We start from the raw sequence: 17608 nt of genomic DNA on the forward strand, positions 1-17608 counted from the left end.
ATCCTTATCTCTCTCGACAAACATGAGGTAACAATTAAACCCAACCCCCAAAACTGAATGATCTCCAATAAAACTGAAGAAAAAATATTTACTGGTTCATTCAGAGAAGGTTCTTATTTTCTCATCAAATTTCATAACTTTTAAACAATATAGTGTGTGTATAAGTGAGGTTTTAAACATCTGCATACCTCTGCATTCCCTACACTGGCTCTTTACACAGAACCCTTGCAGGTGTATTATATATGTATATATATATATATAAAAAAGTATTCAAAATAATAACCTTCATGTGCGTTACTAAATATAAAAAGATTCCTACAGGAAATTTCCTATTTCTGCTTATATATGGTTTGTAGGAGTGTGTGAACCTCAATTACTTTCTTCTGGTGTGAACACTCAAACATGGATACTTTGCGTAAACTGTAATTGCTTAAAATGAATACGTTACTCGTAGCTAAATGAAAATCTGAAATAAATACACCACACACTGTTTAATTCCCCTGATCCAAACTAACAAAGCTACCATCTCATTACATCTTCAATTAAATCAATAAGTAGATATTGCTTTAGACAGTCAGCATCTTGGAAGGTTATAATTAGGAATGCACAAATGAGACATATTACGAAAGTTCCCCCCCAACACTCTGTATAGTGTATGTAAAAGTCAACACTCAGTTATATAAGCAGTTAAGAAACGTGGCTTTGGTGGAAATTTGGTTTCATCCTGATCCCTGCAGCGATTCCTTATGTGAAGGAGGTTGTGTTTGTTCATCGCTGACGGTTCCAAGGTCCAGCATTGGAAACACACTTACTGTGAGATATGTGGAAATGCAGTTAACAGACATGTTTGTTTTTTAGAAGCTTTTAACCAGGTAAGGAGTCAGGACATGCAGTGAAGTGCTCCATAACGTTATGTAGGTGACATTTCAACTTTATTTTTTAATTGGGAACAAGCCTCATTGCAACACAGACATCACTGGATAAAGAATACTTACTAAGAAAAATGCCACAGTGCAATTAACGAAGTGAACAATGAGCAAATTAGGAGTAACAAATGAAAAGAATGCACGATATAAATGAAGCGAAAGAATAACAACAGTGTGTGTGCATGCGGAGGTTTACACCTCAAGTGTAGTGTGTGGTGTATTGTGCAGTGTTGTACAGTGCAGTGTAGTTTATTCTGGAGGTGTGTATTGTAGACTGTAGTGTAGGGAGCTGTAATGTTGTTGACTGTAGTATAGATTGTAGTGTACTGTACTCCATACTGTAGAATAGAGTGTAGTGTACTGTACTATACTATTAAGTGTAGTGTAGTTTACTGTAGTGTGGGGTAGTGTAGTTCACTGTAGTGTGGGGTACTGTAATTTACTGTAGTGCAGTGTCCTGTGTCATGTGTATTGTAGTGGACAGATTTTTATAACTGTCATTTGTAGGGGTGTGTGTGTGTTTGGGGGGGGGTTGGTGTCTCAGGTCTGACAGCCAGTATTCATCAGATCTGTGCTAAATCTTTCCAGTTGTGTGCATGTGTCACAGGCACCTGATGGCCAGAGCTCCACCCAAGTGTCCTTCCCCAGAGTGTAGGTGTAGCTGAAAGTGAAGGGAAACCATAGAGTTAAGTGCGAACTATCAGATATCCGGGTCTTCTTCTCCTGACTGCAGGTGCTTTAGGATTTGGTGAAGGCAGTGGGAGAATGCATACACACACATTTAAAACATTCAGACAGCATACAGAATGTGACAAAAAGATATATTCACCTCAATAGGTAAATATTTGTTTTAACCAGCAACGTCCAAAGGATTTCAGTGATCCCATTTTAGACACTGAGATTTTTCACCAAAAATAGCGTAAAAAAAGCGTTCCGCCTTTACCCACATTTCATCTCCTGATCTATATTATCCTGTTATTGTTTCCAATTATAGCAAATATAATATAACATTTTACGGTTATTTAGAATTAACGTTATAATTAGCATGCTTTGAGAACGTTGTGTATGCATTCTGACTGCCTGTTCTATAAAAAATGGATAATTTCAACATTTATCATCGTATTTTTGTTTTCAGGTAAGCAAGAGCGTGCTCATACATTTTGCATCGCTTAGCAACAAAGGCTGTCTAAACACCTTACGTAAGGGGCGGGTGCCAACCCCTGTACTTAAGTTTTACACATGTTTCATGTTGTGCAGCATAGTAAATGAAACAAGCACAAAATATCGTGTCAGGCTAAGTTTTTTTGTTTGTTATTGGTTTACATTGGTTATTATTATTATTGGTTTATTGGTGAATATTTTTGTATAGACCCGGTTGGTCTCCATCCCCACACTGTGCGACATCGCCACTGGCATTCGGCCACCAGAGGGACCCCTCGCCGGAGTTTTAGTTCCACCAGCAAATGAATACTTCCTGTATTTAAGTGGCATGCTCTCCACACCATATTGCGAAGTATCATTACGCCTAGCTAAAAACTGAGCCGTGCTAGTTAGCTAACGCATTGGATTTACTGTGTTTCGGTTTTACGCCTGTTTTGTGGATTACTGAGTTTTGCATTTGTGTTTTCAGACTTGATGCTTGTTGTGGACATTGACAGACACCCCGCATACTGTGTGAGGACCCTCCTGAATTCCCATCAACACCGCCTGCAGTATTTGGTGGATTGGGAAGGCTACAGTCTGGAGGAGCGCTCCTGGATCCTTCACTGGTGGAGGAGTTCCATCATCTCCATCCGAACCAACCCGCACCCCGGCCCCGGGGGTGTCCTTGCCGCAGAACCCAAGGTGGTGTTGTTCCTAGAGGGGGGGCTCTGTGATATCGCCACCGGCGTCCGGCCGTCAGAGGGAACCCTCGCCAGAGTTTTAGTTCCACCAGAGAAGGAAAACTTCCTGTATTTAAGCGGCATGCTCTCCACATCACATTGCGAAGTATCATTATGTCTCGTGAGATACAGAGCCATGCCAGTTAGCTAACACTTTGTGTTTCGGATCTACGCCTGTTTTGTGGATTACTGGGTTTTGCATTTGTGTTTTCTGACTTGACGCATGTTGTGGATTTACGGACTTTTGCTTTGCTACAGAATTACATTTACAAGTTGGATTACAGACTTTACTCTGCACATGAATCAGAATCAGCCTGTGACTGGTGAGTCGTTACACACTGTCAGCTTGGTAAGCCACCCATTGCTGACCCTGAGTCTCCCCTAAGCCTATCTCAGTGTCACAACAATCAGTGACAGTTAGTATGTAATAGTTAGTATGTAAATCAGTGTCTAGTAGTATGTACCATATACACTATATTGCCAAAATTATTCGATCACCTGCCTTGACTCGCATATGAACTTAAGTGACATCCCATTCCTAATCCATAGGGTTCAATATGACGTCGGTCCACCCTTTGCAGCTATAACAGCTTCAACTCTTCTGGGAAGGCTGTCCACAAGGTTTAGGAGTGTGTTTATGGGAATTTTTGACCATTCTTCCAGAAGCGCATTTGTGAGGTCACACACTGATGTTGGGCGAGAAGGCCAATTGTCCAAAATGTCTTGGTATGCTGAAGCATTCAGAGTTCCTTTCACTGGAACTAAGGGGCCAAGCCCAGCTCCTGAAAAACAACCCCACACCATAATCCCCCCTCCACCAAACTTTACACTTGGCACAATGCAGTCAGACAAGTACCGTTCTCCTGGCAACCGCCAAACCCAGACTCGTCCATCAGATTGCCAGATGGAGAAGCGCGATTCGTCACTCCAGAGAACGCGTCTCCACTGCTCTAGAGTCCAGTGACGGCGTGCTTTACACCACCGCATCCGACGCTTTGCATTGCACTTGGTGATGTATGGCTTGGATGCAGCTGCTCAGCCATGGAAACCCATTCCATGAAGCTCTCTGCGCACTGTTCTTGAGCTAATCTGAAGGCCACATGAAGTTTGGAGGTCTGTAGCGATTGACCCTGCAGAAAATTGGCGACCTCTTCGCACTATGCGCCTCAGCATCCGCTGACCCCGCTCCGTCAGTTTACGTGGCCTACCACTTCGTGGCTGAGTTGCTGTCGTTCCCAAACACTTCCACGTTCTTATAATACAGCTGACAGTTGACTGTGGAATATTTAGGAGCGAGGAAATTTCACGACTGGATTTGTTGCACAGGTGGCATCCTATCACAGTTCCACACTGGAATTCACTGAGCTCCTGAGAGCGACCCATTCTTTCACAAATGTTTGTAAAAACAGTCTACATGCCTAGGTGCTTGATTTTATACACCTGTGGCCATGGAAGTGATTGGAACACCTGATTCTGATTATTTGGATGGGTGAGCGAATACTTTTGGCAGTATAGTGTATGTGCATGTCAGTGTGGCTCTATAGTTCTAATGAGACAACAGCGTTGTGTTTTTTACCCATTCTTGTCACTGCCTGCTTGCCAGACATCAGAGGATGGACCGATGATGAGGTAGTCCTGACTGGTGAGCAGATTAAGTCCTGCCCTACATCCAGCATGAGAGAGAAACACTCGTGTGTCCTTTTCCTTCAGACCAACCTCAGCACCTATGCACACATACACACACTATTTAACAAATAACAACAAATGCAACAACATTACAAATAACATTCAGAGGAAAACACACCTTCTTTTATGACCTGCAGGATCTCCAGTTCATATCGGTCATACTGACTCGTACTGACGCTCAACACTCTGACTTTAAACACTGGAAAACACAGCATGTGCATTAAATAAACACTGACATTCTTGCTTGTTGGAAACAGAACTCCATTAGCAGAGAGCAGTAATGTGTTACAGTTACCATGATGGTTTCCATTGCATGCAGCGTTCATTCTCCCCACAACTGTCTGAGCGCCAGTCTTCAACACACAACAGTCTCCTGCAGAGTTGGTTTTATTAAGTTAATCACAGAAATCTCAGTAATACCTGTACATTAGCATGAAGCAGAGAATGCTTGGCTTTGATCTACTCATTAGTACATGCTAGTTCATGGGCCTGTCTGACATTTTTTACTGGATAGCCCTGAACAATGTTAAACTGTAAATCTGGTCATTCGTTTTAACCAAGAAACCATTTTGGTAATCAACAATCACAGATATACAAACACATACATCTGTGATATATAAACATGAATATTGTTAGCTAATCATGAGACAATCTGTACCAATAGTTTGTTACCAAGTTTGGACAAAGGAAATCCAACTGAAGTAGCACACATTCGCTGTCTTAAAAAGTTACCTTAAAAAGATACCTCACTGGGCAGTTCTACCACCATTTTGTTGTAGTAAGTGGAAGGATACAACTTGGTTTGCTAGTAGACAACAGATACAACAGCTCACCCTGCGTGCAGCGACAAATGTTGTCTTTACAGATCTGACTGAGCTGTTCTTTGTCCTCTGGAGGAGTGTAAAACCTGCTGCAACGCTTATCTGAACACACACATACAGTTGACCATCACTATACAGTTATCCATAGAAAAGACATACAAAGTGTTCTCTTGTGTGTACCTGTGTTGTAATACTGGTATACAGTAACTGTAGACGGTTGCAGGAGACCCACTTTAAACTTCTGATTCAGCCTGAACGTGATGGTGTCTGCCTCTTTGTTGGTTACCTGAACACATGAAACCCGTAGAGGGAGTAGGACATTAATAGATTATTTTTTAGGAGACGAGCCTCAGCAGCATCTATTCCTCCATGTTACCTTGAACAGATGAATGATGAGAGATCCTCGGTCGCTCAGATTATCTACAATTTGGAAGTTGCTGATATAGCAATCCACAGCGTTGGTCAGCTGTAGATACACCAACACAGAGTTAACAAGCTGGAGTTGTTTTTGATTTGCTGATGTGTGTTTGATCTCGTTGTTGTGTATTTGATTGTGTGTTTGCTCATACTGATGTGTTTGATCTCGTTGTTGTGTGTTTGATTGTGTGTTTGCTCATATTGATGTGTGTTTGATCTCGTTGTTGTGTATTTGATTGTGTGTTTGCTCATATTGATGTGTGTTTGATCTCGTTGTTGTGTATTTGATTGTGTGTTTGCTCATACTGATGTGTGTTTGATCTCGTTGTTGTGTATTTGATTGTGTGTTTGCTCATACTGATGTGTGTTTGATCTCGTTGTTGTGTATTTGATTGTGTGTTTGCTCATATTGATGTGTGTTTGATCTCGTTGTTGTGTATTTGATTGTGTGTTTGCTCATATTGATGTGTGTTTGATCTCGTTGTTGTGTATTTGATTGTGTGTTTGCTCATACTGATGTGTGTTTGATCTCGTTGTTGTGTATTTGATTGTGTGTTTGCTCATACTGATGTGTGTTTGATCTTGTTGTTGTGTGTTTGATTGTGTGTTTGCTCATATTGATGTGTGTTTGATCTCGTTGTTGTGTATTTGATTGTGTGTTTGCTCATATTGATGTGTGTTTGATCTCGTTGTTGTGTGTTTGATTGTGTGTTTGCTCATACTGATGTGTTTGATCTCGTTGTTGTGTATTTGATTGTGTGTTTGCTCATACTGATGTGTTTGATCTCGTTGTTGTGTGTTTGATTGTGTGTTTGCTCATATTGATGTGTGTTTGATCTCGTTGTTGTGTATTTGATTGTGTGTTTGCTCATACTGATGTGTTTGATCTCGTTGTTGTGTATTTGATTGTGTGTTTGCTCATACTGATGTGTGTTTGATCTCGTTGTTGTGTATTTGATTGTGTGTTTGCTCATACTGATGTGTGTTTGATCTTGTTGTTGTGTGTTTGATTGTGTGTTTGCTCATATTGATGTGTGTTTGATCTCATTGTTGTGTATTTGATTGTGTGTTTGCTCATACTGATGTGTGTTTGATCTCGTTGTTGTGTATTTGATTGTGTGTTTGCTCATACTGATGTGTGTTTGATCTTGTTGTTGTGTGTTTGATTGTGTGTTTGCTCATATTGATGTGTGTTTGATCTCATTGTTGTGTATTTGATTGTGTGTTTGCTCATACTGATGTGTTTGATCTCGTTGTTGTGTGTTTGATTGTGTGTTTGCTCATATTGATGTGTGTTTGATCTTGTTGTTGTGTATTTGATTGTGTGTTTGCTCATACTGATGTGTGTTTGATCTCGTTGTTGTGTATTTGATTGTGTGTTTGCTCATACTGATGTGTTTGATCTCGTTGTTGTGTATTTGATTGTGTGTTTGCTCATACTGATGTGTTTGATCTTGTTGTTGTGTATTTGATTGTGTGTTTGCTCATACTGATGTGTGTTTGATCTCGTTGTTGTGTATTTGATTGTGTGTTTGCTCATACTGATGTGTTTGATCTTGTTGTTGTGTATTTGATTGTGTGTTTGCTCATACTGATGTGTGTTTGATCTCGTTGTTGTGTATTTGATTGTGTGTTTGCTCATACTGATGTGTGTTTGATCTCGTTGTTGTGTATTTGATTGTGTGTTTGCTCATACTGATGTGTTTGATCTCGTTGTTGTGTGTTTGATTGTGTGTTTGCTCATATTGATGTGTGTTTGATCTCGTTGTTGTGTATTTGATTGTGTGTTTGCTCATATTGATGTGTGTTTGATCTCGTTGTTGTGTATTTGATTGTGTGTTTGCTCATACTGATGTGTGTTTGATCTCGTTGTTGTGTATTTGATTGTGTGTTTGCTCATACTGATGTGTGTTTGATCTCGTTGTTGTGTATTTGATTGTGTGTTTGCTCATATTGATGTGTGTTTGATCTCGTTGTTGTGTATTTGATTGTGTGTTTGCTCATATTGATGTGTGTTTGATCTCGTTGTTGTGTATTTGATTGTGTGTTTGCTCATACTGATGTGTGTTTGATCTCGTTGTTGTGTATTTGATTGTGTGTTTGCTCATACTGATGTGTTTGATCTCGTTGTTGTGTATTTGATTGTGTGTTTGCTCATACTGATGTGTTTGATCTCGTTGTTGTGTGTTTGATTGTGTGTTTGCTCATATTGATGTGTGTTTGATCTCGTTGTTGTGTATTTGATTGTGTGTTTGCTCATATTGATGTGTGTTTGATCTCGTTGTTGTGTATTTGATTGTGTGTTTGCTCATACTGATGTGTTTGATCTCGTTGTTGTGTATTTGATTGTGTGTTTGCTCATACTGATGTGTGTTTGATCTCGTTGTTGTGTATTTGATTGTGTGTTTGCTCATACTGATGTGTGTTTGATCTTGTTGTTGTGTGTTTGATTGTGTGTTTGCTCATATTGATGTGTGTTTGATCTCATTGTTGTGTATTTGATTGTGTGTTTGCTCATACTGATGTGTTTGATCTCGTTGTTGTGTGTTTGTGTGTTTGCTCATATTGATGTGTGTTTGATCTTGTTGTTGTGTATTTGATTGTGTGTTTGCTCATACTGATGTGTGTTTGATCTCGTTGTTGTGTATTTGATTGTGTGTTTGCTCATACTGATGTGTTTGATCTCGTTGTTGTGTGTTTGATTGTGTGTTTGCTCATATTGATGTGTGTTTGATCTCGTTGTTGTGTATTTGATTGTGTGTTTGCTCATATTGATGTGTGTTTGATCTCGTTGTTGTGTATTTGATTGTGTGTTTGCTCATACTGATGTGTGTTTGATCTCGTTGTTGTGTATTTGATTGTGTGTTTGCTCATACTGATGTGTGTTTGATCTCGTTGTTGTGTATTTGATTGTGTGTTTGCTCATATTGATGTGTGTTTGATCTCGTTGTTGTGTATTTGATTGTGTGTTTGCTCATATTGATGTGTGTTTGATCTCGTTGTTGTGTATTTGATTGTGTGTTTGCTCATACTGATGTGTGTTTGATCTCGTTGTTGTGTATTTGATTGTGTGTTTGCTCATACTGATGTGTTTGATCTCGTTGTTGTGTATTTGATTGTGTGTTTGCTCATACTGATGTGTTTGATCTCGTTGTTGTGTGTTTGATTGTGTGTTTGCTCATATTGATGTGTGTTTGATCTCGTTGTTGTGTATTTGATTGTGTGTTTGCTCATACTGATGTGTTTGATCTCGTTGTTGTGTATTTGATTGTGTGTTTGCTCATACTGATGTGTGTTTGATCTCGTTGTTGTGTATTTGATTGTGTGTTTGCTCATACTGATGTGTGTTTGATCTTGTTGTTGTGTGTTTGATTGTGTGTTTGCTCATATTGATGTGTGTTTGATCTCATTGTTGTGTATTTGATTGTGTGTTTGCTCATACTGATGTGTTTGATCTCGTTGTTGTGTGTTTGTGTGTTTGCTCATATTGATGTGTGTTTGATCTTGTTGTTGTGTATTTGATTGTGTGTTTGCTCATACTGATGTGTGTTTGATCTCGTTGTTGTGTATTTGATTGTGTGTTTGCTCATACTGATGTGTTTGATCTCGTTGTTGTGTATTTGATTGTGTGTTTGCTCATACTGATGTGTTTGATCTTGTTGTTGTGTATTTGATTGTGTGTTTGCTCATACTGATGTGTGTTTGATCTCGTTGTTGTGTATTTGATTGTGTGTTTGCTCATACTGATGTGTTTGATCTTGTTGTTGTGTATTTGATTGTGTGTTTGCTCATACTGATGTGTGTTTGATCTCGTTGTTGTGTATTTGATTGTGTGTTTGCTCATACTGATGTGTTTGATCTCGTTGTTGTGTATTTGATTGTGTGTTTGCTCATACTGATGTGTGTTTGATCTCGTTGTTGTGTATTTGATTGTGTGTTTGCTCATACTGATGTGTGTTTGATCTTGTTGTTGTGTGTTTGATTGTGTGTTTGCTCATATTGATGTGTGTTTGATCTCATTGTTGTGTATTTGATTGTGTGTTTGCTCATACTGATGTGTTTGATCTCGTTGTTGTGTGTTTGATTGTGTGTTTGCTCATATTGATGTGTGTTTGATCTTGTTGTTGTGTATTTGATTGTGTGTTTGCTCATACTGATGTGTGTTTGATCTTGTTGTTGTGTATTTGATTGTGTTTGCTCATACTGATGTGTGTTTGATCTTGTTGTTGTGTGTTTGATTGTGTGTTTGCTCATATTGATGTGTGTTTGATCTCATTGTTGTGTATTTGATTGTGTGTTTGCTCATACTGATGTGTTTGATCTCGTTGTTGTGTATTTGATTGTGTGTTTGCTCATACTGATGTGTTTGATCTCGTTGTTGTGTATTTGATTGTGTGTTTGCTCATACTGATGTGTTTGATCTCGTTGTTGTGTGTTTGATTGTGTGTTTGCTCATATTGATGTGTGTTTGATCTTGTTGTTGTGTATTTGATTGTGTGTTTGCTCATACTGATGTGTGTTTGATCTTGTTGTTGTGTATTTGATTGTGTTTGCTCATACTGATGTGTGTTTGATCTTGTTGTTGTGTATTTGATTGTGTGTTTGCTCATATTGATGTGTGTTTGATCTCGTTGTTGTGTATTTGATTGTGTGTTTGCTCATACTGATGTGTGTTTGATCTTGTTGTGTGTTTGATTGTGTGTTTGCTCATATTGATGTGTGTTTGATCTCGTTGTTGTGTATTTGATTGTGTGTTTGCTCATATTGATGTGTGTTTGATCTCGTTGTTGTGTATTTGATTGTGTGTTTGCTCATATTGATGTGTGTTTGATCTCGCTGTTGTGTGTTTGATTGTGTGTTTGCTCATACTGATGTGTTTGATCTCGTTGTTGTGTATTTGATTGTGTGTTTGCTCATACTGATGTGTTTGATCTCGTTGTTGTGTATTTGTGTGTTTGCTCATACTGATGTGTGTTTGATCTTGTTGTTGTGTATTTGATTGTGTGTTTGCTCATACTGATGTGTTTGATCTCGTTGTTGTGTGTTTGATTGTGTGTTTGCTCATATTGATGTGTGTTTGATCTCGCTGTTGTGTATTTGATTGTGTGTTTGCTCATATTGATGTGTGTTTGATCTCGCTGTTGTGTGTTTGATTGTGTGTTTGCTCATACTGATGTGTTTGATCTCCTTGTTGTGTTTGATTGTGTGTTTGCTCATACTGATGTGTGTTTGATCTTGTTGTTGTGTGTTTGATTGTGTGTTTGCTCATATTGATGTGTGTTTGATCTCGTTGTTGTGTATTTGATTGTGTGTTTGCTCATACTGATGTGTTTGATCTCGTTGTTGTGTATTTGATTGTGTGTTTGCTCATACTGATGTGTTTGATCTTGTTGTTGTGTATTTGATTGTGTGTTTGCTCATACTGATGTGTGTTTGATCTCGTTGTTGTGTATTTGATTGTGTGTTTGCTCATACTGATGTGTGTTTGATCTTGTTGTTGTGTGTTTGATTGTGTGTTTGCTCATATTGATGTGTGTTTGATCTCATTGTTGTGTATTTGATTGTGTGTTTGCTCATACTGATGTGTTTGATCTCGTTGTTGTGTATTTGATTGTGTGTTTGCTCATACTGATGTGTTTGATCTCGTTGTTGTGTGTTTGATTGTGTGTTTGCTCATATTGATGTGTGTTTGATCTTGTTGTTGTGTATTTGATTGTGTGTTTGCTCATACTGATGTGTGTTTGATCTTGTTGTTGTGTATTTGATTGTGTGTTTGCTCATATTGATGTGTGTTTGATCTCGTTGTTGTGTATTTGATTGTGTGTTTGCTCATACTGATGTGTGTTTGATCTTGTTGTTGTGTGTTTGATTGTGTGTTTGCTCATATTGATGTGTGTTTGATCTCATTGTTGTGTATTTGATTGTGTGTTTGCTCATACTGATGTGTTTGATCTCGTTGTTGTGTATTTGATTGTGTGTTTGCTCATACTGATGTGTTTGATCTCGTTGTTGTGTATTTGATTGTGTGTTTGCTCATACTGATGTGTTTGATCTCGTTGTTGTGTGTTTGATTGTGTGTTTGCTCATATTGATGTGTGTTTGATCTTGTTGTTGTGTATTTGATTGTGTGTTTGCTCATACTGATGTGTGTTTGATCTTGTTGTTGTGTATTTGATTGTGTTTGCTCATACTGATGTGTGTTTGATCTTGTTGTTGTGTATTTGATTGTGTGTTTGCTCATATTGATGTGTGTTTGATCTCGTTGTTGTGTATTTGATTGTGTTTGCTGATACTGATGTGTGTTTGATCTTGTTGTTGTGTGTTTGATTGTGTGTTTGCTCATATTGATGTGTGTTTGATCTCGTTGTTGTGTATTTGATTGTGTGTTTGCTCATATTGATGTGTGTTTGATCTCGTTGTTGTGTATTTGATTGTGTGTTTGCTCATACTGATGTGTGTTTGATCTTGTTGTTGTGTGTTTGATTGTGTGTTTGCTCATACTGATGTGTTTGATCTCGTTGTTGTGTGTTTGATTGTGTGTTTGCTCATACTGATGTGTGTTTGATCTTGTTGTTGTGTGTTTGATTGTGTGTTTGCTCATACTGATGTGTTTGATCTCGTTGTTGTGTATTTGATTGTGTGTTTGCTCATACTGATGTGTTTGATCTTGTTGTTGTGTATTTGATTGTGTGTTTGCTCATACTGATGTGTTTGATCTCGTTGTTGTGTATTTGATTGTGTGTTTGCTCATACTGATGTGTTTGATCTCGTTGTTGTGTGTTTGATTGTGTGTTTGCTCATATTGATGTGTGTTTGATCTCGTTGTTGTGTATTTGATTGTGTGTTTGCTCATACTGATGTGTGTTTGATCTTGTTGTTGTGTGTTTGATTGTGTGTTTGCTCATATTGATGTGTGTTTGATCTTGTTGTTGTGTATTTGATTGTGTGTTTGCTCATATTGATGTGTGTTTGATCTTGTTGTTGTGTATTTGATTGTGTGTTTGCTCATATTGATGTGTGTTTGATCTCGTTGTTGTGTATTTGATTGTGTGTTTGCTCATACTGATGTGTTTGATCTCGCTGTTGTGTATTTGATTGTGTATTTGATTGTGTGTTTGCTCATACTGATGTGTGTTTGATCTTGTTGTTGTGTATTTGATTGTGTGTTTGCTCATACTGATGTGTGTTTGATCTTGTTGTTGTGTGTTTGCTCATATTGATGTGTGTTTGATCTCGTTGTTGTGTATTTGATTGTGTGTTTGCTCATATTGATGTGTGTTTGATCTCGTTGTTGTGTATTTGATTGTGTGTTTGCTCATATTGATGTGTTTGATCTCGTTGTTGTGTATTTGATTGTGTGTTTGCTCATACTGATGTGTGTTTGATCTTGTTGTGTGTTTGATTGTGTGTTTGCTCATATTGATGTGTGTTTGATCTCGTTGTTGTGTATTTGATTGTGTGTTTGCTCATATTGATGTGTTTGATCTCGTTGTTGTGTATTTGATTGTGTGTTTGCTCATACTGATGTGTGTTTGATCTTGTTGTGTGTTTGATTGTGTGTTTGCTCATATTGATGTGTGTTTGATCTCGTTGTTGTGTATTTGATTGTGTGTTTGCTCATATTGATGTGTGTTTGATCTCGTTGTTGTGTATTTGATTGTGTGTTTGCTCATATTGATGTGTTTGATCTCGTTGTTGTGTATTTGATTGTGTGTTTGCTCATACTGATGTGTGTTTGATCTTGTTGTGTGTTTGATTGTGTGTTTGCTCATATTGATGTGTGTTTGATCTCGTTGTTGTGTATTTGATTGTGTGTTTGCTCATATTGATGTGTGTTTGATCTCGTTGTTGTGTATTTGATTGTGTGTTTGCTCATACTGATGTGTGTTTGATCTCGTTGTTGTGTGTTTGATTGTGTGTTTGCTCATACTGATGTGTGTTTGATCTTGTTGTTGTGTATTTGATTGTGTGTTTGCTCATACTGATGTGTTTGATCTCGTTGTTGTGTATTTGATTGTGTGTTTGCTCATACTGATGTGTTTGATCTCGTTGTTGTGTATTTGATTGTGTGTTTGCTCATACTGATGTGTTTGATCTCGTTGTTGTGTATTTGATTGTGTGTTTGCTCATACTGATGTGTGTTTGATCGTGTTGTTGTGTATTTGATTGTGTGTTTGCTCATACTGATGTGTGTTTGATCTTGTTGTTGTGTATTTGATTGTGTTTGCTCATATTGATGTGTGTTTGATCTCGCTGTTGTGTATTTGATTGTGTGTTTGCTCATATTGATGTGTGTTTGATCTCGCTGTTGTGTATTTGATTGTGTTTGCTCATACTGATGTGTGTTTGATCTCGCTGTTGTGTATTTGATTGTGTGTTTGCTCATACTGATGTGTGTTTGATCTCGCTGTTGTGTATTTGATTGTGTTTGCTCATATTGATGTGTGTTTGATCTTGTTGTTGTGTGTTTGCTCATACTGATGTGTGTTTGATCTTGCTGTTGTGTGTTTGTTCTTGTTGTGTTTTTGATCTTGTATTTGCTCAAGCTGTTGTGTGTTTGTTTTCTTTGTTGTTTTTCATCCTGCTGTCGTATGTTTGCTTGTGCTGTCATGTCTCTGGTCTTGCTGACATGCCTTTAATCTTATGGTCATATATTTGATCTCACTGTCATGTCTTTGATCTCACCATTGTGTCTTTGATCTAACTGTTGTTTCTTTGATCTCACTGTCATGTCTGATCTCACTGTTGTGTCTTTGATCTCTCTGTCATGCCTTTGATCTTACTGTCGGGTCTTTGATCTTACTGTCGGGTCTTTGATCTCACTGTTGTGCCTTTGATCTCACTGTTGTGCCTTTGATCTCACTGTTGTGCCTTTGATCTCATAATCATGTTTTTGATCTCACTGTCATGCCTTTGATCTCACTGTTGTGCCTTTGATCTCACTGTCATGCCTGTGATCTCACTGCTGTGTCTTTGATCTCACTGTCATGCCTTTGATCTCATCGTCATGTCTTTGATCTCACTGTCATGTTTTTGATCTCACTCTTGTGCCTTTGATCTCACTGTCATGCCTGTGATCTCATCATCATGTCTTTGATCTCACTGCTGTGTCTTTGATCTCACTGTCATGACTGATCTCATCGTCATGTCTTTGATCTCACCGTCATGTTTTTTGATCTCACTGTCGTGTCTTTGATCTCACTGTCATGCCTTTGATCTCATCGTCATGTCTTTGATCTCATTATCATGTCTTTGATCTCATCGTCATGTTTTTGATCTCACTGTTGTGTCTTTGATCTCACTGTCATGCCTTTGATCTCATCGTCATGTCTTTGATCTCATTATCATGTCTTTGATCTCATTGTCATGTCTTTGATCTCACTGTCATGTTTTTGAAACTCTCCAGTCTCTCACCAGCTCCAGGTCTGGGTTTTCTGGTTCGAAGCCAGTGGGCAGGCTGATGTCCAGCACAGCCATGCGCACCTGCTGCTCCAGAGCTCTGATTGGGTAAAACATACTCTAATGAACACAACACCACAGATCTCTGATATACACTCCATCTCCAAGCTACTGACTTACCTTACACTGATACTGAGATTATACACCTTCTCTACGTCAGCTGGAGGGTTCTCTGTAACACACATAAGCTTTAGGTGACACTTGGACAAACCACAACATTCATACTTCCTGTCATTAAACAGACTATTTATGAATGTGATAAATCTGTTATTTACAGTAAATATTATCTGTACACCTGAACTAATTGGTGCACTAATAGATTTATAGTTTGTTTTTTTATACTTTGTCTAAATCTTTTATGTAAACAATTTAGAGATTTTGGACTTTTAGAATTCAGTAAAACTGAGAAAATGCATGTATTGTTACTAGGAATGTATCAATACTACCCAATGGTATCATATAGGTACTGATACTGAAATGAATAATTATGTACTAAATCATGTTTCTCTGTTTTAAATAGTCATTGGAAAATGTTCATGTTTTGTACTACTAGGCTCATAGCAGCTTTTTTTTAGATTTTGCAGTATTAATATTTTTTGTTTGTTTGTTTGTTTGTTTGCATCATGTAAAATTACATCCAGTTTCTCATTTTATGGCCTTGTGTGACAGTGTAGGTTAGCCTTGGAATGATCTATTGATCCATGTAACCTAACTGTTAGATCCATATTCTAGCATCACATGCAAGGTTTTCTGCTAGGATTCTATCTTTTGGTCTTCATTACGCATCTACACACTCCGGTCACTTTTGAAGTAGCTTAATGATGTTGTATCACTGGTAGAAAGCCAGTGAAGGGCTGATTAAAGGGAGACGCACCGTTGCTCTCGCTAATAGAGACGTTCAAGTCAAATCCGTTGCAGTTGCTGTTCTCGTGTATGTCAGGTAACTCGTTAAACACTGTTACCACCTGCAGAGGGAGACAAGGAAAGAAACATCAAGCATTAAAAACACACAGGTTTTATATATTGTGTGGTGGTAGAAAGTACCTCCAGGATCCCCTGACCAGTTCCTGATGCCAACACTGTGAAATCCTTATCTATAGCCACCTGTATGACACACACACATAAAACGTGTCATATATACAAACTAGTTTTTCCCATATATGTCAAATAGGACAAACAGTGTAGGAAGGACACATGAAAGAAGCTTGAAAGTCAGTTAACTTTTTTTTTTGTCAGACAGGGGAAAGAGAACGAGGGGAAAAAAAGAAACGAGTTAAAAACGCTGACCTTAGAGGAACGTGCCACATGAGCCAGTTTCCTGTCAAAGTCCCAGTGAGTATCTGAGCCACCAGGAACACCGAGCACCACCTTCAGGTTCATTCCAGCTTGTTGGGGGTTCTTTACCATGTACTCGGACAGAGCCTGTAGTACCACCAGGGTAGACTAAGAGACGGGGGAAAGAAAATTTTGTCACATCCTACTAACAATTAGTACGAAGTTTGCTTACCAATGCTTGTGAATCCTCACAACATGATGTTACCACCACCATGTTTTAATATATTTCATCACCTCTACAGATCAGAACATTTCATGGAGAATAAAATGTAGCTCATAAGAATCTGTTGAGTACGTTACCTGGAAATTTAGATCTCTACAAAATTCATGAGTAACTCATACCTGTGTGGATCCAAATCCACCCCCAACACGTCGCTGCTGATTCAGCCACCTGAACGGAGCAGCCGCCTCCTGAATATGGCCACCTTTAAGTAGGGCTAGCAAAGCGTAACCTGTCGCCTCCAGTGTGAAAAGCGGGTTGTCTGGGTCCGGCCAGTGTGTGCGGTCTGATATCAAAAGAACAACGAGTGAAATGTCATCAGTTTTATACCAGTCTAACTGAAGTCCAGTCACTGAGTTTAACTGAGTTGTAGACTGGACACTCAGGTAAGTGTTGGTGACTGTATGTAACCAGGTGTGGCTGAAAATACCCAGTGATGCCGATTCCAGTAACACGCCCTTCGAACAGGGATGATTGCTCACAGCCAGCGCGTAGCAGGTAATTGCAACGGAATACGGCCTGCCTAGGGTTTTTAATCGTGTAGACAGGTAGTGTTGTGCTCTTGCGAAACCCAGCTGCAAAGAACAGAGATGGAGTGCAGAAGTCTATATGTGCTACCAAGAACATCAGTTATTAGACAAGAAGTAAAGAAAGCTTCCGTGTCATAATAATATAAAGCATTTTGCTGGCATGTTTTTATGTCTCAGTAGGGGACCAGATATTCTACAAAGATAGGAATCTCTGAGTTTTGCATGTGTGGGGACAATAAAAATAATAATAAATGATGCAGTTTTTATTTAATCACTTCTTTTGGTTGCTAAGGTTCCTCACACAGGTATCCTCACAAGGATAGCAAGACAA

At 38.7% G+C, this 17608-nt stretch overlaps 1 protein-coding gene across 5 annotated transcripts in view; it reads right to left on the reverse strand.

Annotated features, from left to right (window-relative positions):
* Window positions 1-901: 901 nt before the first annotated feature.
* The window catches only part of LOC131347897 (complement C3-like), a 33254-nt gene continuing 16547 nt past the window's right edge, over window positions 902-17608 (reverse strand). For 4 of the 5 annotated variants that reach the window (XM_058382356.1, XM_058382355.1, XM_058382358.1 and 1 more), the window contains 13 exons: window positions 17178-17322; window positions 16870-17033; window positions 16480-16635; window positions 16237-16296; window positions 16067-16157; window positions 15313-15364; window positions 15148-15232; window positions 5693-5782; window positions 5497-5602; window positions 5329-5418; window positions 4614-4868; window positions 4386-4533; window positions 902-1587 (listed from right to left, as the gene is read on the reverse strand). In XM_058382356.1, the coding sequence (XP_058238339.1) occupies window positions 1467-1587; window positions 4386-4533; window positions 4614-4868; window positions 5329-5418; window positions 5497-5602; window positions 5693-5782; window positions 15148-15232; window positions 15313-15364; window positions 16067-16157; window positions 16237-16296; window positions 16480-16635; window positions 16870-17033; window positions 17178-17322 (1563 nt within the window). In that variant the 3' untranslated portion in view covers window positions 902-1466. The remainder of the gene's footprint in view (window positions 1588-4385; window positions 4534-4613; window positions 4869-5328; window positions 5419-5496; window positions 5603-5692; window positions 5783-15147; window positions 15233-15312; window positions 15365-16066; window positions 16158-16236; window positions 16297-16479; window positions 16636-16869; window positions 17034-17177; window positions 17323-17608) is intronic. The other variant, XM_058382357.1, reaches the window with a different exon arrangement.

This window comes from Hemibagrus wyckioides, linkage group LG27 (assembly GCF_019097595.1).
Source record: "Hemibagrus wyckioides isolate EC202008001 linkage group LG27, SWU_Hwy_1.0, whole genome shotgun sequence".
In the NCBI taxonomy this organism is placed as follows: Eukaryota; Metazoa; Chordata; class Actinopteri; order Siluriformes; family Bagridae; genus Hemibagrus; species Hemibagrus wyckioides.